The sequence below is a fragment of the Stigmatopora nigra genome, chromosome 21, assembly GCF_051989575.1.
Source record: "Stigmatopora nigra isolate UIUO_SnigA chromosome 21, RoL_Snig_1.1, whole genome shotgun sequence".
In the NCBI taxonomy this organism is placed as follows: domain Eukaryota; kingdom Metazoa; phylum Chordata; class Actinopteri; order Syngnathiformes; family Syngnathidae; genus Stigmatopora; species Stigmatopora nigra.
In genome coordinates, this window is record NC_135528.1 from 1155496 (window position 1) to 1181823 (window position 26328).

General features: G+C 38.3%; 2 protein-coding genes across 3 annotated transcripts; one reads left to right on the plus strand and one right to left on the minus strand.

Moving 5' to 3' along the window:
* Window positions 1-6707: 6707 nt before the first annotated feature.
* Window positions 6708-15550, plus strand: ilf2 (interleukin enhancer binding factor 2). The gene is made up of 15 exons (XM_077743923.1): window positions 6708-6874; window positions 7253-7312; window positions 8546-8588; window positions 9883-9987; window positions 10046-10123; window positions 10339-10441; window positions 10613-10678; window positions 11160-11276; window positions 12897-12975; window positions 13068-13155; window positions 13866-13927; window positions 14006-14120; window positions 14956-15046; window positions 15129-15296; window positions 15377-15550. Exons 1-14 carry the CDS (start codon window positions 6870-6872, stop codon window positions 15287-15289), a joined length of 1173 nt encoding a protein of 390 aa, XP_077600049.1. The 5' UTR covers window positions 6708-6869; the 3' UTR covers window positions 15290-15296; window positions 15377-15550.
* A 3897-nt stretch (window positions 15551-19447) lies between these two features.
* On the minus strand, window positions 19448-23291 carry pex11b (peroxisomal biogenesis factor 11 beta). 2 transcript variants are annotated; one of them, XM_077744099.1, is made up of 5 exons: window positions 23003-23291; window positions 21935-22063; window positions 21727-21842; window positions 21413-21614; window positions 19448-20764 (listed from the first exon to the last, which is right to left on the minus strand). In XM_077744099.1, coding segments are annotated over exons 2-5 (729 nt in total). In that variant the 5' UTR covers window positions 21937-22063; window positions 23003-23291; the 3' UTR covers window positions 19448-20355. The 2 variants fall into 2 exon arrangements, with proteins under 2 accessions (XP_077600225.1, XP_077600224.1); XM_077744098.1 differs by lacking the exon at window positions 21935-22063.
* Window positions 23292-26328: the final 3037 nt, after the last annotated feature.

Below are 26328 nucleotides of genomic sequence, written 5' to 3' on the forward strand. Positions count from 1 at the left end.
CTCCAAATTCCAGAATCTGGCTTAGAAACAGGTTATGTTAGTCGTTTTGGGTTTTTGACAGGATGTGGTAGTACATAAATTCTGGGAAATTTTGGGAAATTGGGGACCCCATATCTAAAACAAGTTTGAGACAAATGTGTAAATAGGCTCTATTTGGCGCTGGATGCACGAATTCTAGTGGGGCCTTTCATGTTTTGAAACAAGTGACGCTTTAGGTAGATGGGTTGTCTATGAACAAAATGGGATGGGGGAAATTCGCTTACAAATTCGGCGTGTTATCTTGGTTCATAGAATTTGGAGTCAAGGCGACGTAATAAAGGCCATAGGCGTCATGTTGTATAAATTAGGCGTGAATGAATTTGTTTTACAAATGGGGGAGATTATCTTATCACCTGAAACAAGTAGAAACAAAATTGGATGGCCGCATTAAAAGGTGATTGGCATGCTATTAGAGGGAATTGGGATTTTCCAAAAACATGATAGGGGGCCATTAGGTCATGGCGGCTGTAAAAAATAAAAACTTTAGATGTGAAACTATTCCCACCTCAATTCGGGGAACAAACAGGTAAACTGATAGCATTAAAAAGGATATAACTTTGTGTGAAACTTGAAGGTAATTTTTTACAAACGGTTAAAATACTAGAGTGGGGGTGTGTATATTAAAGGATCTACTAATGAATGCGGGGTGGATCCAGACCTTCCGGAATGTGGGGTATTCATGGCGTCCTCGAGAATTTGTGGATTTTCTCCGGGTACTCCAGTTTACTCCCACAAAATGAAATTATGGATGCTAGACTGGTTGAACACACTAAATTCTTCTGTTTATGAGTGTGAGCGTGAATGATAGTTTGTCTTTTTGTGTTTTTTGATTGGCAGACCACCGAGACATATTCTATCAATAAAAGAAAATAATTTGGGCTTGAGTCAAGGGAAGACCTATGTCTCGACAAGGGGGAGGTGGCCTTGCTACAACGGCACTACAAGGCTTAGGGTTTAAATCTATATGCATACCCACATATCCATTTCAAAAATACATATAGATTTTATTTTATTTTTATTAGATCATATGGATATCATTCCACGATATGGAATTCCAGAAACTATTTATAGTGATAATGGCTCCCATTTTGTTAATATAATAGTTGTCTACCATCCACAATTGGCGGACCTTATATGAAGTCCTGTTTGGTAGACCTTACAAATTGTTATTATTCACTACACAATGACAATTGGATGATGAGGCGAATCTATCAGAGAGAAAAAAAAAAAAACGCACACACCAAATTTAGACTATCAGAGGGAGATTTTGCTTGTCAACAGGAAACGGACGAAGCGACGGTGATTCTTGAAGACTGGATGCTGATAAGCAGCATAAAAGAAGAAACATCGGAGCAACGCAAAGTGGGAGGGTCCTTGTTACTGAAAGGGGACACGGATGCACCTTTCCCACAGTAAGAAGGTTGTCTAAATTGAAACGTTTCAAGAGGAAAACTCCCTAAACAAAGACAAAAAGTCATGTTGAAAACAATTATTGCTTTTGGGGCAATGAGATTAATGATGATTGTGATTCTATTCCTTTCCACAGTAGGGTTGTTTTCTCCAGTTGGAGAAAAAGGCGGAGGCGTTTCAATTGAGGATACACCTTCTTACGGGAGGGTAAACCGAGAAACATACACATTTACATTTAATTAACATTACCTACTAAATCAAATTTCCAAAATGAAAATATATATTTGGACTCGGCGACGTCCCGGTTGCCGTACAAGGGGGCAATCTATGGTGGGAAATATGTGTGGTACATTAACAGCAAAAAAAAATTGAAGATTGGGAAAAGCCTTGTTGCAGAAATTGGTCAAGATTGGAAAGCTTGGACTGACATATTAACCTGTGAAATTTATTTCTGAAACAGGGATTTCCCAAACGGGGGATAATTGGGCGCTGTTAATGGAGTGTAAAGAAGGCAAGCACTAGGTGGAGCTACTTTGGTAAAAGGGTGGTCTCAATTGAAACATTGAGGGGACGGGTAAGATAAACTTTCTGACTTAATAAGATACGGGAAACACCAATGTTAATTGAAAAGATTATTGCTCAGCAAGCAATACCATAAAACTATAGGGAACTCTTTTATATTGGGTTTGACGTCTCCATATGGTTTCAATTGAGACTAAACCATCTTACAAAGGATTAGGATAACCTACCAGACAAGAGAAAATACGATGGGGTCTAACAACTCCCTCAATCACCATTCTTTTGGGGAAAAGTGTTTTTACAAATGAAAAAACGTGTCCTACTTGGCAAGAAAGAAAAAAATATTGAAACAGTGTTTATCTTGTTACGCAGTAAATAGGAAGTCAATTTTTCCACTGTTTAATCATTTTACCTGCTTAAACCTTACAGGGCATGGTCTGAAGCTGGGGGCGATAAATGAGACGTGGTGTACCGGCGTTCTAAAACAAACTACACCCCTGATACCACGTTCTGGCCTATGGTGGCGGGGTGGTAGATAAATTATACGACTCCTGCCGAAACGCGACAGGACTAGGTACTTTGGTCTCACTGCTCTTACCGGTGTCTGTTTTTCCATCCACAGTGGAGGAGATACAATTGGCGGCTCATAATTCGGAGGTGAAGGGTCGACCCTCCCGACATCGTCGAGAGGCATGGAGGGAAGGAGATCCAACATACATTGATGCGATTGGCATCCCCCGGGGCGTACCAGATGAGTATAAGCTGGCTAATCAGATCGCAGCAGGTTGGGAGTCTATCTTCCTTCTAATCACCCCAAACAAAAATGTGGATAGAATAAATTACTTACATTACAATGTTCAAAACTTGGAAATTATACTGAACAGGGATTTGTGGCCATGAAGGAACAACTGGCAGCTACCAGTCTGATGGCGTTCCAGAATCGCATAGCGGTGGATATGATCCTTGAAACAGGGGGCGTGTGTGCAATGTTTGGAAAACAATGTTGCACCTTCATACCGAACAACGCGTCACCCAGTGGATCTCTCACCAGGGCCATTACTGGCCTGCAAACACTGAACCGCAATATGCAAGAGCACTCTGGAGTAGATACGTCCGCATTGTCAGATTGGTGGGATAAGACCTTTGGAAAATCTAAAGATTTGGACTATAGGCACAATTACCGCTATCCCAACATTGTGTGGGTGATGTAGTATCCCCTGTTTGCGCTACTTGCTAAGCCGACTTATAACTACTGAAATTGCCCCTACAAATTCTAAAGTACATGAGTTGTATCTTATGGGACGGTTTGGGGAAAGCAGTGAGGTCCAGGAGTACGGTAAATCCGAGGACCAATTGGACGAATATAATTATGTTTTTTCTCTTTCAGACCAGCCATGGGAGTAAGGAGTAGGCGGATAAAATCGCAGTCACCGACATTTCCATTTAGTGATTACTAAGAAATGACTAATAACATACATATTATAAAAACGGGGGAATGTTGGGTTTATTCTGTTTTACTATTATAATAGTTATATTAATTCATTTCTTTATTAAATCATTCTCTTTCTTTTCTCTGTATTAATTCATTACTTTGTTAAATCATTCTCTTTCTGTTTTTCAAAAGTCTTGAGGTCACACCAAGTCATCTTTAACCTAGACAGCCTGTTCCAGGATGGTTATACAAACAATCCACCCAATCTGGGTCCTTGAGATTTGGTGGGCCCTTGGTGACGAGGACAGGGCTATTCGGACAATAACAAGAATATTGTTATCGTTATGTAACCGTACACTTCGGGTTTTTCTGTATGTAACGATTATATGATTATGATTATATTATATGATTCTTAGGTCAAGGAGGTTGTATAATTACTCTAATCTAAATGCTGTTAGGTCTAGTCCCTGTTTTTGTTATTAGTAAAATACTTTGATTGTTATTGTAGTCCCAGATGTTGTTTTTACTCATACGTGATGGAATGATCAACAACTCTGTAACTTGTGACCATAAGAATGGGACGAAAACGTCTATTCGAGGAGACGTTCGGAAGTCGTACGGTGACGCTTGCTGTAACTCTCCCTCCGGAGGCTATCTGTTGTATCCATTTCTATTTAATTAAATGTCAATAATTGAATAAGATGTCTTCCTGCAGTTATTGATAATTACGGACGAAGGTAATTATTAATGAACCTGACAGTCATATAGATTACGACCATTACCCATCTTAATGATCACCAAATTATAACCGCAGGGCAGCTGTTAAGACATTTTCCAAGAATACTCAGGTTTGCAGTTGTAGAGATCGAAAACTACCCAGACTTCATTCCTGGGGGTCCTAGCGAGCTAAAGGTCAGTCATTTGCATAAACCTATAGCATTAATAACCAAAGAAAAAGGATGGTGACTAACCTACTGAACATTACAAGATACTACCTTAACATTCTAACCTGGCTTGTTGTTTCTTAACAGCAGGTGTATACAGTGTTCCCTCGGTTATCGCGATTAATGGGGACCGGGACCACCCGCGATAAGTGAATTTCCGCAAAGTAGGGATTCCCCTTCAAAAATGCTTAATTTGAATTTAATTCCATTTTTTTACCCCCCTGTATACAGTACACCATAAAGAATACGGGTAGAGAGAGTGAAATTTATGTTATAACAAAAAAAAACTGTAAAATATGTTCACTCAATGTAATATTTGTATTTTTTATTCCAAAAAAAATCTGCGAAGCTCTGAGTCCGCGGTGACTGAACCGCGAAGTAGCGAGGGAACACTGTAGTTCTATAGTTCTTATGTTAGCCCTGTATCGCAAAGTTTTCATTTCAGTTGTGAGCTAGAATACAATCTGACTTCTCAGATCAATCTACAGACTGTGGGTTTTTAAATGATATTAATCAACAAACATATAAACTTATTGTTGTAATATGCTTGGATAATTTAATTATTACTACCTCTCGTCATGTTTTTTCCACAGTCATACTGTATTTGAAGTATATATGTAATTGAAACTAGTATCATTAAAGTCCTTGACCTAGTGAGTTTTGTTTTTACAGTGAGAAATCGAGTGTAAAAGAAAATAACTTTCACGATGTCTGATTATCAATGATGATATCATTGACATTAATTAAGGTGACGTGGGGGGTTAGCGCAGGGATGAGCAAACTACGGCCTGCGGGCCACATCCGGCCCACGAGGCCTTTTAATCCGGCCCGTCGACGTTGTCCAAATAATGTTTTTATACGGGTACTCCAGTTTCCTCCTACATTCCAAAAACATGCATGGTAGGCTGATTAGACACCCTAAATTTCCCCTAGGTATGGGTGTGAGAGTGCATGGTTGTCCATTTCATTGTGGCCTGGCCAGCCACCGATTCAGGGTATCCCCTGCTTCTGGCCCACAGACAGCTGGGATTGGCTTCAGCACGCCCCGTGACCCTAATGAGGATAGAGCGGTTCAGAAAATGAGATGAGATCAGACATTGAATAAAGAACTGGAATTTGTAAAGATTTTCCCTATCCTCAACTAACATTTTGTTTTCTACATAACAAAAGCTGTTTAAAATTAGATTCACTGAACAGTGTTCCATTCCGCTCATCCCACAAGGGTGCTGGAGGCCAACCAATGCAGCTATGGACACCAGGCAGGAGACATACGACCTAATTGGTAGCCAGCTAATCGCAGGGCACTAGGGGACTCCCCACTCATACAGATACCTAGGAGCAATTTAGGGCAGGGTGCTCTACCATTTTTCAAGGAGCTAACCTCCCGTGATCTACACTTTGTTCAAGGATGCTAACCTGTTCAGGGTGGGGCATATTCGGAGGAGGTCCACTCAGATGCGTCTCATTACCCACAAAGAGCACCAAAATGAAGCTGTTCAACATCAGAGGAAAGACTTAACAAGCAGTCGTGACATGTTATATATAATAGCTGAAGCTGTCGGCACCACACTATGATCCTGATAGTCGGATATGCAAAAAGTATTGCAATGTTGCGGTACAAACTCAACATTGTTCAGGCCCCAAGGAAACTAACTAGACTGGATCAAAACTCTGAGGCAATCTACTCATAGTAGATTGCCAATCGCGAGCAACGTATTGAGCAACCTTGATTTAGAGGAGGGTTCCACTCTGCTATGGCACACTGGTATGCCATGCGGAATGTTAAGATGACGTTGGGCAAGGAGACAGACAACCATGCACACTCACACCCATCCCTAATAAGCAATACCTAGTAATTCAGAGTGTGCACCATGCATGTTTTTGGAATATGAGGGGAGACCCACGCAGTCCCGGGGAGAAAATGCAACCTCCATACAGTTTGACATGACCTGGATTTGAACCCAGGACCCCAGAGCTGTGATACTGCTGCGCGAATCACTCTACCACTGGGCCGCCCCGAATTCATTTTTGTTGTTGTTTTTTTGAACGATTTTTTTTCCTCTTCGTTTTCAAAATTAATACATTTTTAATAATTTTTCTGGGTTGTTTTTACATATTTTTAAACAGCCAGGGCTTTTTTAAGGTGAATGCAATAAGCTTCCCCAAAGAAGCTTCCGTAATACTACTATGACATTCCAGAAATGGTCACACTTTGTTAAGTTATTATCTTTTAATTAGCTGTACGCGTAGCAACCAAAGGGTGGCAGCAACGCCAAGAAATGTAGCCCTTTCCGACATCCAGAAAGGCCACGAACAAGAAAGCCGGCCGTCGTCTTCGCTAATCATTCATCAATTCTCTTGCGTTTTTCTTCCATGGCAACCAGAAGGTGGCAGTAGCGCCACGAAAAGTATACCTTTCACACATCCAAAAAAGCCACGAACAAGAAAGCCGACCGTCGTCCTGCTCACCATTCATCAATTCTCTTGCGTTTTCCTCCCATTTAATTGCCAAAACGTCTTACGCAATGAGGTAAGAAATGCGAATTGTATTGTAACCTTATGTATTCCTTGATTATTTGAAATTTGGGTTCAAAATGTTGCTTTAATAGTCTATTGTTCTGTTGGCTGTTAAGTAAAAGCTGTCGTTAGCCTTGCTAAAACTATATCATATGTCCAGGACGGATCTTTATTGTAAGTAAAATGTATTAAATCTAGATAAAATATTTAAAATTTCACTTGATTCAATCAAAAAGGGAGCATCTTGATGTGTTAACACGTGTTTGTTTGTACTCATTAGCCTGCTATGTGAGTGAATGAATTGATAGCTCTTTGGTCATTAAAATCCACGTTTTCAAAACAACCTTGCCTACGACAAACATTTCCAACATTTTCTTATATTTTTGTTCAGAGGGGAACGCGGCAGGGGACGAGGAGGCCGCTTTGGGTCCCGTGGAGGACTCGTTCAGGGGTGAGTTACACTTCTCGTTCACATTTTCCCAATAAATTGGGTGATTATGTTCTATTTTCTCTGCCATTTTATTGGATGGTTCGCAAAGGCATATTTTAGATTGGTTTTGTCCAATCAGTCTTCAGAATTAGTTGAGCAAGTCAGAGTACACTATTGGGAGGCAGAGTAGAGTATTTTTTAATTTACCGTATTGGCCCGAATATAAGACGATCCCTCTTTTTCAAGACAGGTTTGAAAGACTTTTTGAACGCCAAGTTAAAAATATATACAGAGAATAATTACAGTACATCTGAAACAAATGATTATAACAATATATTCAAGAGAAAAAGCATATTATTTTGCCTCATTCAAATCATGCATAACTGCCTATCCCATCTTGAAATCTGAACATTTAATTATTTAAACTAAAACGCAATCACCTTTGAAAATGAATGGCTTCTGGTTTTTGAAATTGTAAGTTAACCAATCTACGGTGATATGGCTACAATCTTACATCTGTATGTTCAATGACATGTATATAAATATGTTCATTAATATGTGCTGTACCTTCTCAACTCAATCAATCAACAGAATTGCAGTAACTGCATTAACCATCATAGTGTTCAGCATTTGCTTTAAAGATATCTGCCATTAATCTCACAACATCGCCCTCATTCTCGGTGGTGGTCGGGTGATGTAACTATAGTTTGAAATTGTCAAATTTTTATCAAAAGTTTTTATTATAATCGCTGCACAATAATTAATAACAATAATTATTCCACAATAATTATCGGTATTCATTTATCGCCCAGCTCTATACGAGGTTAAGGACGAGTATCTGTACTTTTGTTCTAATTACGTTTATATTGGCGAAATAGCTTTGCTATCTATGTCATCATCCAGAGGGCAAACAATCTGCACATTAGTCATGGTTGGGCATATAATATTGTGCATAAGTAGCTGAACTAACTTTTATCAGCAATCAACATGTGAAGGAGGGGTACATATGGGCTTTGCCCCTTAACTTAAAACTTCTGAGGGTATCAAAAAGCTTGTGCAATATTGGACAAAGTACATTGAGTAAATCGACTGTTAAAAAAAATTATGTGATTTTATCCAGTGTGTTGTTGTTGTTTTAAATAATAATAACGGAGTGCATATATTTATTGACCGCCATATGTTTACAATTGCCTAGATGGGATTTTCTTTTACACTAATGAATAACTATTTTATGTAATTTTCTTATTCTTGTAGGTATCGTCCATTTGTTCCACACATTCCATTTGATTTTTATGTGGTGAGTAAATAATGCTTTGGCTGTTGCAAGGTTTCTACATGAACTTTTTAAGCCACCTGCCCATTGGGCAGGTAACCGATCTCTTACTTGTGCAAAGTGGCAATCCACCAGCCCTAATTTAGAACGTAAAACCAAACACAGATGATGTGAAATATTTTATGAGTAGTGGTAAAAAGACGGCATGCAGACGAAATCCCAAACGGAACACGATTGATGTGCACCTGTATGAAAAAATAATTGTGATATACAGTGGTACCTTGACATACGAGCACCCCGACATACGAGCATTTCTAGATACGAGTAAAATTTCGAGCAAATAATTATCTCTAGATATGAGAAAGCCAGGTGGGCATGACATGAGAGGTCCTTTATGATTTTAGCGCACTGTCTTTTTTTGTCGCATCTCTTTTGTGTATAACAGATATCTACGAGCACTGGGCGGAGCGTCACATTTTTTAGTGTTTTTTTTTCGTCACTCAGCGCGAATGGCGTAGTGATTGCTAGTACGATGATTACATATTATTTCTCGTTGGCAAGTGGTCGTGCGTTATCCTACTGTGAGGACATTTGTGTGCATCATTTTCGAAATACTTTGAAGGGAATACAAAAGCAAACAGCCCATTGATAGTGAAAGTCAGGCCGGGAAAAGAAAGGTATAAAAATGTAAAACAAAATTAAAATTAAGTTTAGTGTAAGGTTAGATTAGACTTATTTTTGAGTGTCTGCATCGTAATCCAAGTTAATTTAAATTTGTTTGTTATGAAACGAGCGTGTTGCCATCCAAAAAGCGTCCCACCCCCCTCTCCGCCCCCTCTTTCTGTCCGTCTATCTTTCTCTCCACCTTAAAAATCTGTATATTTTTAGTACTATTAAACACATTTTAGTTATAATAAACCTAGTTATGTGTTACTTTTTTAATAGATAATGAATTAGAGGACATATAACCTTTTTTCCAATCCAATATCCTGATTCTGGTGTTTTTTCAGAGGATTGGAACAAATTAATTTGTTTTTAGTTCATTTCAATGGGAAACGTTCATTCGAGTTACTAGAATATTGATTTACGGGCTCAGTCCTGGAACAAATTAAGCTCGTATCTCGGGGTACCACTGTAGTTAATCCGCGGAAGTTGAAGCCCCGATTTTCGAGATATTACTGTATAGTTCTATCCCTTTCATTATGCGTTTTTTTTCCTCTTGCAACTTGCAGTCCATAAAATGCAGTAATTTATGACTTAGTGTGAAAACCTAATTCAGAAACCATTGCTCTGTTAAGGGAATTGTTCTTCTCCCCAGTGTGAGATGGCCTTCCCCAGAGTGAAGCCTGCACCTGATGAGAGTTCGTTTAGTGAGTGTCTGCTAAAGAGAAATCAAGACCTGAGCCCGACATCCACAGAGCAGGTCAGTAACATTCATGAGATTGTAATCCAGTGTTTTAATTGTCTTTTTGTATTTGTAGTCCTCCATCTTGTCTCTGGTCACAAAGATCAACAATGTCATTGATAACCTGATTGTTGCTCCTGGTAATTTTGAAGTGGTAAGTAATATCGGTTTCTGACCACCCTCTATGAATTTTGCATGTTCCCCCTGTGGCTGCATGAATTATCTCCCGGTATTCCACTTTCCTCCCACATTCCAAAATTGTGTTAAAGACTCAGTGTTTAAGCAGCTAAACAAGAAAAAGTAAATAAAAGTAAAGGTAAAACGTTTTGTGAAGTGGTTAATAACAGTAATATGTGCAATTTCTTATAGCAAATTGAGGAGGTGCGTCAGGTGGGCTCTTACAAAAAGGGTACCATGACAACTGGCCACAATGTTGCCGACCTTGTTGTGATGCTCAAGATTCTTCCAACTTGTGAGTTTTTGTGCTAGCTATGTTGTACTGTATGAATTGCATTATTTATATTGTCACAATTTTAATATATTATGTATTTCTGTCCCATTCCACTCTTTTAACATATGGGTGAGATTGGGAAGGATTCCTTTTTGGTCCATATAATAATCAGGCTCGATGTTTGTGTTTAAGTGGAGGCTGTAGCAGCTCTTGGCAACAAAGTAGTGGAGACTCTCCGTACACAGGATCCCACAGAAGGTAGGACTGAGTAGCTTCAGCACAATATTCAAAGCTCAATGGAATTCAATACAGTGTGGAAGTTGATGCAAGTGATGGCACAGTAAGCACTACATCATTTTTGGAGGATAGGGATCGACCCATTAAGCTTCCATTAAGCAGGTTAAGCTTCAAACTATGATCCATGTTTATTTAGTGAGTTCAATTAACTGCTCAACCATTTAAGCGTTTACAGTGTTCCCTCGCTTATCGCGGTTAATGGGGACCGGGACCACCCGCAATATGTGAATTTCCGCGAAGTAGGGATTCCCCTTCAAAAATGCTTAATTTTAATTTAATTCCAAAAAAATATATATCTTGCACGTTTTGTGCATGTCATGTTTTTAAATCTGTGTTTTCATTAAATTACGGTGTTTAACAAATGTGAAGAGCCAATGACAAATGTGAGTGGTTTAGCTTGATAGTTGTGGATATAACTGGAATAAATGTTTGTGTTTTTTAGTGCTGTCCATGCTGACCAATGAGACCGGCTTTGAGATCAGCTCAGCTGATGCGACTGTCAAGATCCTCATCACCACTGTGCCTCCCAACTTGCGAAAACTGGACCCTGAGCTACATTGTACTGGTCTAACACACACACACACACATTTATCACACAGTCACAATTATTTGAATTTGTGGTTATGACAGCACATGCACCGTGACTGATTCTAGCATTCCAAACCTTCCAAAATTTCACCTACGTTGCACAATTTACATAGTTGAATAAACACATTTTTTTATCTTCATTAATTTCCAATGGCATAAACATCAGAATTTTCAATTTTTTTTATTGTGTATCTTGTCTTCCACATGGTTTACAAGTACAAGGAAATCAAGGTGCACAAAAATTCTACGCAATGTTTTCCTAAAAATGTACAGTTCCAGCAAACCTGACCGAGATAAAATATTTTTAATAGACTCAATCCTTTCCAATAGAAAAAATATAAAATGTTCACATTTGAAAAGTATTTTTTAATCCACTTCATGTAATGTACATTGAAGAAATACAGATAATTACGCCACACATAAATGTTAACATTTTTGCCAATAACATAGTTTCACCAAATTTGACAAAAAATTCTCCATTTATTTCAAACTGAAAAAAATCTGCTAGATTCTCTTTTTGTTTGTTTGCAGTGTATAAAAAGACTTAGGGATCAATGCGTACAAAATTGTTTACAATATTTGATGTCTGAAAAAATGTACAATGGCCCCATTAATTTCCAATCGATTGACATTTTCCAAAAAATATTTTTAATATTCAAAATCGAATGCACGCAGAAAAAAAATAGACACAAAAGGTTTATGCAGTTTATGCCAGAACTGCATGAATCTATCAATATTTGCCTAAAACTACAGCATTTATTTATAATGAGGAAAAGGGTCTCAAATATTGAGAAGTGACCCAAAAATAGCTCTAAAATCTGCAGGGCGTGACCCAAGAATACAATTAACTCAATAGTAAATTATTGAAAATCTACTGCTAGTGACCTGTAATTACCGTATTTTCACGACTATAAGGTGCACTTAAAAGTCTTAAATTTTCTTCAAAATAGACAGTGCGCCTTATAATCCAGTGCGCCTTATATATGGAAAAAAACTGAAACCCAAAAACGAAAAACCACCACTGTCGGATAATTAAAAAAACACAAACGTCTGAACTGAAACAATACTGTTAAATATGCAGATGGCATGTTAGTTTACAAAATCTTCCATCATATAGCTCCTCCCCCACTGCAAGATTTTATACAAAAAAATTCCAAAACATCAACAATGGCTGGCTCTAGAGGTGACTGTGTAGTTAGTGCTTCATACCTGGAAGTCAATAGCAATTACCGTATTTTCACGAGTATAGGGTGCACTTAAAAGTCTTAAATTTTCTCCAAAATAGACGGTTCGCCTTATATATGGAAAAAATGTCATTCATTGAGGGTGCGCCTTATAATGCGGTGCGCCTTATAGTCGTGAAAATACGGTACCCAACAATTGACAAGTCAACCAAAAACTCGTCACACTCCATTAACAAATAACTACATAATAACTCATTTAAACTGGGAGGACTAGCCGTTAATGTTCATCTTTAATGCCATTGACGGCAGGAGAGTCCAAACCATGACACTTATCCACAATTTAAAAATAAAATGATTTGAAAATACCCCAATAGGAAGTGACAAAAATGTGCAACTTTCATCTACAGTGGACATCAAGGTACTACAGAGCGCCCTGGCTGCAATTCGTCACGCACGCTGGTTTGAAGAAAATGCTTCTCAATCCACGTGAGGAAAAAAAAAGTTGCTTTTGTATTATGCAATACTAACAATTTTTCCTTAACCTTTGATTAAATGTGATGACACTTCATGATTTTCAGGGTCAAAGTGTTGATCCGCCTTCTGAAGGACCTCAGGCTGCGTTTTGCTGGCTTTGACCCTCTCACTCCTTGGATTGTGGATTTATTGGTAAGATTGCAAACCTCTATAATTGACGATAAATTTTGTGACAATGGATGCACCTTGAAATTTGAGAAGACATTTGGTATTAAGATCATTGTCCAATTGTGCGGCAGATGTGTCAAACTCAATCATTTAGAGTGGTACCTCTATGACTTGCTCTAAATATCAAATTTTCTGGTTACAAAAACACGATCTGTCAATGAACGTTACAATATATGAAAACAAAATCCTCCAAAATGTAAATGCATTTCCTGTATATGTTTATTTATTTTTGCCTTTATCCTTTTTTTCTTTTTATTGTTCAAAAGTGACAACTATTGTGACAACTATTCCCTCGCTACTTTGCGGTTCAGCTACCGTGGACTCAGAGCTTCGCGGATTATTTTTGGGGGAAAAAATACAAATATTACATTGAAACAACATATTTTACAGTATTTTTTGTTATAACATGAATTTCACTCTCTCTACCTGTATTCTAGATGGTGTACTGTATACAGGGGAGTTAAAAAAATAAATAAATGTACAAAAAATTAAAACAAATAAATTTTTAAACAAAAAAAAAATTGAATTAAATTAAAATTAAGCATTTTGAAGGGGAATCCCTACTTCGCGGAAATTCACTTATCGCTGTAGGTCCCGGTCCCCATTAACCGCGATAACTGAGGGAACACTGTAATATGAACATGAAATGGCATAATCACTTGCATGTGTTCCAGGGACACTCTGCTGTGATGAACAATCCATCCAGGCAACCACTGTCCCTAAATGTGGCGTACAGGTCTGTTCTCCTTTCGAAAACCGTTGTCACACGGATTTGCAAAAACTAATTTTCTCCTCCCTCCGTTTCATTTTAAAGGCGCTGCCTTCAGATGTTGGCGGCTGGTCTTTTCCTTCCCGGCTCGGTGGGCATCACCGACCCTTGTGAGAGCGGAAATTTCCGAGTGCACACAGTCATGACTCTAGAACAGCAGGTAGGTTTTTCTTTTTTAAAGTTTTCTACTGGCGGCTGAGTGGTTAGCGCGTCGACCTCACGGTGGGGGACTTGGGTTCAAATCCAGGTCGGTCCAACTGGGGGGAGTTTGCATGTTCTCCCTGGGCCTGTGTGGGTTTTCTCAGGGTACTCCGGTTTCCTCCCACATTCCAAAGACATGCATGGCAGGCTGATTGGACACTCTAAATCAGGGGTGTCAAACATACGGCCCACGGGCCGGATCCGGCCCGTCTGGTGGTTTGGTACGGCCCGGGGAAGAAAGCTACATTGCATAAAAAAATTATGAATTTTCTTTAAAATTTGTAGTTCTTGTATTATCCACAAGGGCCCGCAGTGTTTTAGTACATTCAGACAACATGAATTGATATTTATTTATGGTCTTATGTTATTCTCTTGTTCATAATGTAAAAGGAAAATTCCGTTAATAAACATTTTGATAATTTACTCATTCTTTGCACTAATTATTAGTATTATTGACTAATACAAAGGAAAAAAGTGGGCTTATTGTTAGTTCTATGTAATTTTGCAATAAGTTTACTGGTCCGGCCCGCTTGATCTAAATTAAGCTGTATTTGGCCCGCAGACCAAAGGGAGTTTGACACCCCTGCTCTAAATTGACCCTACCTAGGTGGTTGTTTGTCTCCTTGTGCCCTGCGTGTGGTTAGTTGGCCACCATTTTCAAGGTGACCCTGCCTCTGGCCTGAAGCCAACTAGGATAGGCTCCAGAACCCCAGTGAGGATAAAGCAGTTCAGAAAATGAGAAAAGTTGTCCAATGGAACCTTGATTCACTATTTCAAATTTCTGTTACACACAGGACATGGTGTGCTTCACCGCTCAGACACTGGTGAGGGTCTTGTCACATGGAGGTTTCCGAAAAATCCTTGGACTGGATGGAGATGCTAGTTGTAAGATTTCGTTTTGAATGGTGTCATCTCAAACTTTATGTAAGGGTTTTTAACCCATTTTTTTAACCACTTGCGTTTGAAGATCTGGCTACGGAGATGTCAACTTGGGACGGTGTGATCGTCACCCCTTCAGAAAAGGCCTATGAGAAGCCCCCTGAAAAGAAGGAGGAAGAGGATGAGGCTCTGGAAGAGGGTGCTGATGGAGTAGAAGGAGAGGATGACAGCATGGAGACCCAGGACTGATCTTGATGTCAGGCTTGTTATTTTTGGGGGTATTTCCATATTTTTTTGAGAATACTGAGAAGTCTCATTGATTTTTTTTCTGTACAGATTAGTTGCATATTGATGGGAGCTGTGAACTGCAGGTGGTCACCTAGGCAGAAACAACAGCAGGATTCCACTTTGTGATTGTTGTTTGGTTAAAAAAGATTGGTTCTGGTTGTGATTTTTTTTAAAGTTTTTATTTGAAGCTTTTTATTCTGCAATAAACTTTTTTTTATTGTCTTTGAGTGATGTTGTAATGAAGAAACCTTTAAAATGGTCCAGTAATTTTGAGCACTATTTTGCTGGTTAAACTATTATTCAAACATATCAAATGATAGAACTATTTGACTATCTATTGTCAATTTGATGCAAATTTTTTGTGTCAAGTTGGAAAAAAATGAAAATTCTTTGTAGACCTATATTGGGGGGAAATTATTAGAACCAGTTAAAAGATTTCACAAAGATGTCAACCAAAGGGTCGCACCAAACATGTTTCCAATCAACTGCCAAAATAGATTAGAACAAGGAAGCATGGTTCTGCTGTCAGGGTCCATGATCATAATGCAAAGCAAATAGAATTTCATTTTATACTCTGGTTCAACTATCTCTTGGGCCAAAAAAAAAGTTTTCACAGTACCAAAAGAAATGTAAACGATGGCCCACTATTTTGACAGGTGGGTAAAATAGCTATAAACATGTTACACAAGTAAAAATAGCTTATCTTCATAATATTCCTAAACCAAAATTAGTCATTCTTGAATATTTGGTGAAAAAATACTGAAGCAATGAGTAATATTGATTGTTTTAAATTTTAACAATGGAAAATACATTTCAGGACAATATCATATATGAATTATACTTTTAATGTATTCCCTAACCTTAATTTGGCTAAATTTAAAAAAAAATCCCTCTAATGTAGAAAAACGTTTCCACCAATTAAATTGAAACGAACGTCTCTGAGTTTGGAAAAACAACTTAACTAGATAAGTTGATTCAAAATTATTACAATACATTGTAACTCCAAATTTAAAAAAAGCCATATTTTAAAAAGAGAATCAGTGTTCAACTCCCTAAATTTCCAAAAGTTTTTTGCGATAGACTATGTTTAGCACTTTTGCGGCGTTTACAATTCGAACATTTAGAAGAATTCACATCGGATTCAGATAGTAATATTCTGCCCACTAGCCCTATAGGTTTCAATTGGATCATTAAGTTATATGGGTAATGGTGGTACATGACTAGGGCTGTTCATTACATTAGAAGTTACAGCAAAAAAGTTGTTTCATTATGTAACGGTGTTAGTTCCAACACTGATTATTATCCACCGCCAATGTTCCCTAATTTTTCGTTGGTCTGGGCAGAAAAACAATTTTTCGTTGGTCTGGGCAGAAAAACAATCTCCTTGAGCGTACTGAGTACCAGTGTGAGTGACATCATTGCTCGCTATGGGCACACACCTGTATCACACCTGCCATACACAGGTGCATGTCAATGTTACCTCTATTTTTTCATGTAAAACATGCTGTAAAAAACCAAAAAACATAAGAGTGGACGGAGCTACTGCCACTGGCTGCCGTATAAACGGCCCCATCATGGGGAAAGGGATATAAAAAAAAGGATTTTATTTAATGAGCACCATATGATTGCTGCTCCGCAGAGAAGACGAGAGTAGTGCCCAATTGCGCAAGCGCGCAGTTTAGAGGGAACATTGTCCACCGCTGTTAATGTTGAAATGTGCTGACATAAGCAAAAAAAAAACCAAACATACACAAAACATCAAGAACTTGAATCTCTAAATCAGGGGGGTCAAACATACGGCCCACGGGCCGGATCCGGCCCGTCTGGTGGTTTGGTACGGCCCGGCGAAGAAAGCTGCATTGTATAAAAAAAATGAATTTTCTTTAAAATATGTAGTTCCTGTATTATCCACTAGGGGGGCGTAGTGTTTTAGTACGTGCAGACATCATGAATTGACGTTTGTTTATGATCTTATGTTATTCTCTTGTCCATAATATGTTGTTCATAATGTAAAAGGAAAATTCTGTTAATAAAAATTTTGATAATTTACTTATTATTTGCACTAATTATTAGTATTAGTGACTAATACAAAGGAAAAAAAGTGGGCTTATTGTTAGTTCTATGTAATTTTGCAATGAGTTTACTGGTCCGGCCCGCTTGATCTCAAATTAAGCTGTATTCGGCCCGCAGACCAAAGGGAGTTTGACACCCCTGCTCTAAATGGTTCGTAGAAACCAACGTTGTCTCTAATTTTTCATCTGTCTGGACATATAGACAACCTCCCTGATAACACTGAGGACTGAGAAGTGCTCGCTATGACCATACACCAGTATCACACCTGCCAACAGCAGGTGCATTTCGACCTATAAATGATCAAATCATAATAAAATTCAATGATTAATATCCATAATGAAAACATCTTAGCACACGTCATTAGAATACACACAAATCTGACTTATTTTTCACATCTGTCCTTCTCACTTCTCATTTTCAAACGACTTTTCTGCTGAATATGTCGCTTGAGGTAGTCTAGCTTCCATTTAGTTCATATTTTTCCATCAGAAAACTTGCTTACAACTTATTGGACTTATAGTTCTAGCACCTGACTCCAATTCCTTAACTCTGTCTTATCCCGTCTAACAACGGAGCGTGTTCAGCATCGGAGGAAACAAACCACGGTTGAGCGAGTTAATCCACAGAAGATTTATTCCTGACAAATTGATCCATACAGATCTCCGGGTCTCCCTCCCAAAGAATAAGCCCGCTAAGTGTCGCTATCTCCAGCGGAGGATGAGAAAATACATCGCCCAGACCCTCATTTGACCAGTTATAGTATTACAAAAATGCATATTCATTCGCTGGTTGACAATGATGCGGACTGGTCCACGACTGCCGAGAGGGGTGTCTTCTCCGGACTCCACACTCTCCATCCTTGAATCCACATCATCCAGACCATCTGTCTCCTTATCAGCATGAATCCAACCTCAAAAGAAGAATCTCAGACAGAGCCTTTTGTTCATATTGTAATTGAGTTAAGAACCAGAGTTTAATCTTACAGTAGTAATACCAAAATGGAACAGCTACAATAAAAAGAATGAGTAAAATATGTCATATTCTTCAAACTTTAGCTTTGCTACATGTTTTTCAAACAGACCTTCTCACACAAAAAGAAAACACAAACCCAGTGTCATCACTTATTTTTCTATTTGCAAATATTCCAACAGCCTTTTTAACTTAAAAGAACCACAGTTATCAGGTCTCTTTTACATGCACAAGTACTGTCAAAGCCGTGATTGGCTGCGTAGCATAATACAGAGTTGCCAACCTCCGTCGACCCAATTTCAGGAGTACCCTTGTCCCATTTAGGGAGGATTTCCAGAGAGACTATTGGATCAGCTCTATATTGGATTTATATATTAGGAATAAATATTCTGTGGAGTAACCCATCGTATCCTGGTCGTCTCTGTCGAATTTGATCATGCCTTACTGTCAGGACGATAAGTCAGTCATGGTTTCAAATAGATAAAAGCCGTTAGTCAGATACATACCAGGGTTTATCGTCTAACACACACAGGTGAAAAAGTGGTGGGCCGGGGGCCAAATCTGGCCCATCGCATCATTTTGCGTGGGCCGGAAAAGGAAATCATCATGAGTGTCGACTTTCTGTTTTAGTACTAAATTAAAATGAAGAGTATAGATGTATATTAAATTCCCTGATTTTCCCTCTTTTAAATCACTAATTGTAACTTTTGAATCATTTTTTTCTGTTTTTAGTTCAAAAATCTTATATATCATTTTGTAAAATTAACATATATCTATGTATGTATGTGTGTGTGTGTGTATGTATGTATGTATGTATGTATGTATGTATGGATGTATATGTATATATATATATGTATATATATATATATATATATATATATATATATATATATATATATATATATATATATATATATATATATATATATATATATATATATATATATATATATATATATATATATATATATATATATATATATATATATATATATATATATATATATATATATATATATATATATATATATATATATATATATATATATATATATATATATATATATATAAAAGCTAAAATAAACATTGTTTTGTATCTATTAAAAAAACTGAATATTCAGGGATTTTAATCCAGTTCTTTTAATCCATTTATATTAAAAAAAAATCTAAATATTATATCTAAAATGGTCCGGCCCACGTAAAATTAAATTGACGTTAAAGCGGCCCGTGAACCAACCCGAGTCTGACACCCTTGGTCTAACACTATGCAATCGATTCCTGATCGATTGCCACGCTGAAGTTGCACAAGATGAATAATTTGTCAGAACTCGTAACTCGGATGATTCATAATGCACTCGTGTTACTGAATTAATCTGGTTTACAGTGCAGTTGAATCAAATGCGGAAGTAAGATGCAGAAGCCATAGCGATGGTGTAAATTTGAGGCATTTAAATTGGAAATTTGGTACTTTTCCAAAATGGTTGCTTCAAAAAAGGATTTAAGTGACGATTTTTTTGGGACTTCCATTACTTGGGTAAACTCCAGAAATTCCAGAGAAGTTGGCAGCTCTGATTATTGCATCGTATCCTCTGATTGGCTGGACATTTGTCACTCACTAAATTACACATAAAAAAGTTTTATATATCTAATTCATTTGCAGCTTAGAGGGAACGTTGGTAGTAAATATTCTCTTTGCAAAACTGCCTTCACTATATGTAAATACTAAGATTTGGTTTTGTATTGTCCAATCAGTCTTCTTTTTATTGCATTTTCAATCTAATTATAAAAAATTTCGAGAAGTTGTCTTGGCAATGTGACTGTTTTCACAGGGCAAGCAAAAATTCTATTTGTCAAAAATCTGTAGAAAACTGCACTCATTTTTAGGAAAATATTATTGTCATGTTAAACTACATTTAATTTTACTGACCCCTGAGCTCACACAAGTCTTAAATCCTCTCAGTCCTCCCTCCATAGTGTCTGCTGCTTCATGGCTTGAGCTTCAGCCAAGGGTGGACTATCGTAAGGATGGATAGCAGAGAGGAAGCCAATCCACAGGCGCCGACAAAGCCCGTCCAAGTGTTGTAAATGGCCAGGCGGTCCAACGGGATGAAGATGTCGCACGTGTTCTTCAGCAGATCCAGCAACAGCGGAGGGTTGTTGTGAAGCACCGTAAACAACAGGTGGAGCCGCCCATGGAGCCACGCCAACAGATAGGGAAGGACTGCCGAAGCGGCCGGTGACGTTGAGGACGACAAACCGGGAGCCATCAGGGTGGGGCCGGAGTCGCGAGAGGGCGGAGATTTGGCCGCTCTGTGGCGTGCTTCGCGTTCCATGAGCAGGAGTAGCTCGTACACATCTCGAGTCAGGTTGAGGATCAGAGCAAAGAGGTAGTACCTGCAACAAACAACCATGCACGCTCACTACGACGGCAAACAAGAATTCTAAAACTATTAGTAGTACAGTGTTCCTTCGCTACTTCGCGGTTCAGCCACCGCGGACTCAGAGCTTCGCAGATTTTTTGGGGAAAAAATAAAAATACAAATTACATTAAGATAACATATTTTACCGTTTTTTTGTTATAACATGAATTTCACTCTCTCTACCCATACAGTGTTCCCTCGCTTATCGCGGTTAATGGGGACCGGGACCACCCGCGATAAGTGCATTTCCGCGAAGTAGGGATTCCCCTTCAAAAATGCTTAATTTGAATTTAATTCCATTTTTTTTACCCCCCTGTATACAGTACACCATATAGAATACGGGTAGAGAGAGTGGAATTCGTGTTATAACGAAAAAAAACTGTAAAATATGTTGTTTCAATGTAATATTTGTATTTTTTTTCTCCCAAAAATTCTGCGAAGCTCTGAGTTCCCGATAGCTGAACCGCGAAGTAGCGGGGGAACACTGTACTTACAAAATTTTAACGTTACAAAAAACAACCAATTAATTTCGTAAGTCGAGGTATGACTGTATTTGCCCTTAAAATTTGAAGGGTCTGGCATTTAATGATCCCCCAACTGAGCGGCTGTGAGGCTGACTCACTTAAAAGATCTCTGGCTCCATTTGTGCTGATCCAACTTGGATAGGAGACCAGTCTTCCCCGCCCAGAGGACGTTGTCACAGGCGAAGTACATAGCTCTGTTGAGGTGGCTTATGGTGAGGCAGAGCCTTAGTATGCTATCAGAGAGATGGATAGCTCTTTTTGCTGCCTCCAAGGCCTCAACCGAGTTTCCTAGGCGAAGCACTAAGACACAAGCACAACTTAATTAGACTGTAGGCATCCTGAAAGTCAAACAGTAAGACACCTATGTCAAATTGTTAATGTAAATTCAATGGTTCTCCTGTAGTATACTTACATTTTCTCGTCAGACTCATGTGTGCTTCTAGCTGACTGACAGTTTTGAGTAGTTCTGCTCTTGCTCCGCCTTTGTGCAGAGTGTAGCCTAGCAGTGTGCAGGTATACTGGGCAGCCCTGGAAATGAGACAAAAAATGTCCTAAAATAGCCACATAACCCTGTTACAAGGGCATTTTTATCATGGCAGAATCAAAGAGTAGTGAATCACATGAGACTCTGGACTTCCTCTCTTCAGTTTTGCTAAATTCTTCAAGTTTTCACGCTTGTAACATTATTAACTCTACTTCATGCACCAATGTTAAATATATGATCAAAACAAGATTAGCCAGATAATTCGCTAGATTTTTTTGGGAGAAAAAAATGACAATTAACAGGCTTTAAAACTATGTTATTGTAATTATATTAAGTATTGTAGACAGCAAACAAAGGGGTTAGAAATTTATAACTTTGATCATGAATGCGGCGGGCTGACGACTAATTGGTTAGCGCATTGGCCTCACAATGTGGGACCTGGGTTCAAATCCAGGTCGCTCCACCTGTGTGGAGTTTGTATGTTCTCCTCGGGCCTGTGTGGGTTTTCGCCGGGCACTCTGGTTTCCTCTCACATTCCAAGGACATGGATGGTAGGCTGATTGGACACTAAATAATGAGTGTGAGTGTCTCTTCTTGCCCGGCAGATTCAGGGTGTCCCCCGCCTTTGACCCGAAGTCAGCTGGGATAGGCTCCAGCACCCCCGCAACCCTAGCGGTTCAGAAAATGAAATGAGATGATCATCAACGTGACCTAAACTAATCCCAGTGGCCCATTCCCCTATCCATTTTCAAAACAAAACACAAACTTTGTGTGATATTCCCAAAAATGTGCCACAAGAGCGCAAGCAGGTTCCATTAATTCATCTACCGAGCCACTTATCCTCATGTGAAAATAGTTAGTAAAATCATAAAAGTCGACGTTCTTTTTCAAGAATTTTCAAGACCAAATGTTTTCCAATATGTACTGGAATCACAGTGTAATTTGCGATCAGACTTCGACGCATTCCGAAGTATAATTTTTGATTACATGTCACAAAATGGAATCGATTAAACCAAATGTCCCAAACTGAAACCAAAACCAAACTGAGTTGGAGTTTTGCGTCCATCACAAAGATGGACTGTCAAAGTGTTTGATGGCGTTACGCAAAGGTTTAGGTATAGCTAAAACGAAACAGCTTGAAAAGTTGCAAACCCTTTTTTAAAAATTCAGTTCAAATTAAACCAGCAATTTTTAGAACACGTACCGTATAATCCTTTCCTTGGCTTGGCTTTGTGAGTTGAACCGAACCCAATAATCCATTTTGCCGTATCAAAACAACTGATCGAGGATCTGTTGCTAATAACTTTTTAGCTGACTATGCCTGACACGCGCCAGTTTATGACATTGGCCTTCCAAATGCAGATAGGTGATATTGCGTGAACAAATAAAAAAGTAGGATTACAGTTGAATACTTAGAGTATGACAAATATATATTTTACAAGGTGTGTCATGTCTTTAAAATCCTAGTGTGCACATCTTTTCCGGGTCCGTTCACCAACTACTTCTTCATGTATTTGAGAGAGTTCAAATTATTCTACTGTCATCTTGTGGCGACAAGAAGAACCGCACAAAAATATCTACTAGTATGTGTATGTAGTAGTACTACTACTACAACAGGGGTTGGAAATCATTTTGACAGACATAAACAATTCATATTTTCAAATGTTATTCCATAAGAGCCATACTCAGAATTTAAAAATAAATGACCATATGTGCATTTTTAGTTATTTTGTCACTTTTAAAGAACAAAGGTCTCTGAATTATTTTGACAACATTGCTACAGTGTTACTAATCAATGAGTATCAGTGAGAGTATGCATGCATAAAGGTCTAAATTTAAAAAATATATATTTAAGGGGGTAGAGGTAGTGTCAACGCCACAGTCCAATGCTCTGCCCTGTGCTCGTAGAGATATTTGCACAAGGGAGATGCGGCGAGAAAGACAGTGCGCTGAAATCATAAGCAGCTGTTTGTATCTCAAAATGTGTCTCGTATCTCAAGGCAAATATTTGTTTGGAATTTTACACGTATCTCAAAATGCTTGTATGTTGGGGCACTCGTATGTCAAGTTATTAGTGTATATACTGCCTTTGGTAATGTTTATTTAACCCCGCAAAGGCCTGGTGCCCATGTACCTATGACATCACATTTTAGAACCACAATAGTAACATTCAGCATTAAATTATGGCCTACATTTATGCACTGTGAAGCTCTGGTGAAGAAGGTTAAAGTGTCATAGTGTTCTTATTTTGCTCTGAAGGATTTTGTGAGATAATTTACATAACAATGGTCAATTCTCTTTATTCGCAAGGGAAAGGACAACCACTCACACTTAAAAGCTCTTTCTCTTGCAACCCAAAGTGGGCGCTAATTTGAATATTAGTGGGCGAGTTTCAGTTACAAAGGAATTTCCATATACAGGATTTTTGTAAGGCTTGGTAGTCTTTCATTTAACTTGATTTATTATTTAGACCTTGAGATTTTTCAGGTTTCTTGAACAGCTAAACCTTAACAAAGAAGGAATTATGGGTCTTAAGATAAGTGTGGTTACCGCATCCGCCTCACAGTGGGGGTCCTGGGTTCAAATCTAGGTCGTTTTTTCTGTGTGGAGTTTGCATGTTCTCCCCTGGCCTGCGTGGGTTTTCTCCGGGTACTCCGGTTTCCTTCCAAATAACAAATACATGCATGGTAGGCTGATTGGACACTCAAAATTGCCCCTAGGTATGAGTCTGAGCGTGAATGGTTGTTTGTCTCCTTGTGCCCTGCGATTGGCTGGTTCCCCGTCTTTGGACCGGTAGGCTCCAGCACCCCCATGAGCCTAAAGAGGATAAAGCGGTTCGTTGATTGTACTATAAAATAAAAACCATAAACTGTTGACATAATGGTGTTTTATTACAACTTAATTCATACTGATACATAGAGTATTATATTAAGTGAATACAGATGCTAGTGTAGTAACACAAAACTATCAATAACATGATCAATCATTAAATCATGTTTGGGACCTGACAAAAACAGCTTCAAACAACTGGCATTATGATTGTAGGAACAAAACATCATAAACATTTCCAAAATTTGGGAGCATGGTAGGAATTAATTTGAGGGAAAAAGAAAATTATGCACTGACAAGGACACAGAAATTATTATTAGATATAAATAAAAAAATTAAACAAAAATCTCATTCACTTTGATGGTTAGAGACTAAATGTGAAAATCATTCAAGCATAAAATATACAATGATACTGTAATTTGGTCTTAGCTGTTACGAACTGAAAGTTTACTTCAACGTTGTAAATGTCAATGTAAAAACAATAATAAAACCTGAAGAAAAACAAGAGAATGGTGACATTAATGTGATCTGATGACAATGAAAAAAGTAAAAAGGTACAATTTATCTGCTCATTTGTTGAGGACACCTTCTGGTACTTCCCTGAATATGGACTGTATGTTAAGGATAAAAAACTATGTTAAACTTCTTTCACACCCACAAAAAACTGGGTCAATAAATTATACTACTCTGATACAATAGATATTTTCTTAATATCTCAATTTTTATAAAGCAGTTTTACATTTGATGATACCAGAAACCTGAGGGAACCACAAGATGTCATCAAATTTTGGCGAAAGCCAAATCACGTTGTGCAACAACAGGAATGGTAACAGAAGAGAAGAAAAATCAAACTGTGTTACAATCCAGTGTTTTTGGCACATCTACTATTAACAACAAAAGGCACAAATCACAAATATGCATATTACAATAGTGGGCTCATTGTTGAAACGCAGCTGATTTCACAAGAGACTAAAAACTGACAACACTTTGGAGTACAGTGTTCCCCCGCTACTTCGCGCTTCAGCTATCGCGGACTCAGAGCTTCGCAGATTTTTTTCAGGAAAAATAAATAAAAAAAATTTAAAGATATTAAATTAAAATTCTAAATTACATAATTTTACAACAGGTAGAAACAAAATATTCAATAAGAATTAGTAATTGCATCAAAAAAAGGCCAAAGAAATGGTCAATAACATGGTGAGAGTTCAGGAATCGCATTGATGACGTCATGGCTGTTTACAGGCGCATCTTCACCACCCAAAAAAAACAATGTTCACAACTCCCAATAACGATGTTTCTTACGTGCAAAAAAAACTGCAGAAGATCCTCCATCCGGACTACTATGATGTTTTTACTTGGTGGTGCTTTTGTGCACGTGTTACACGTTTCTTTAAGCATTTTTGAAGGGGCACGCCTACTTCGCGGAAACGCAGCTATTGCGGGGGGGGGGGGGGGGGTGTCCCGGTCACCATTAACCGCGATAAGCGAGGGAACACTGTACTCGATTGACTGCAAGAACACGAATTGGTGAAGTTATTTATAATTGGACTAAGTTCAAGTAACAATGTAAACCACGTGGTACTTTTAGCTCTTGAACAGCCCGTACCTTTTATATTAAGCTAACACAAACCTTGAATTGTTAAAAATCACAGCAGAAACTTGCAGTTCTTACAGAGCAGTTTAGTAAAACTCTGGTCTGTT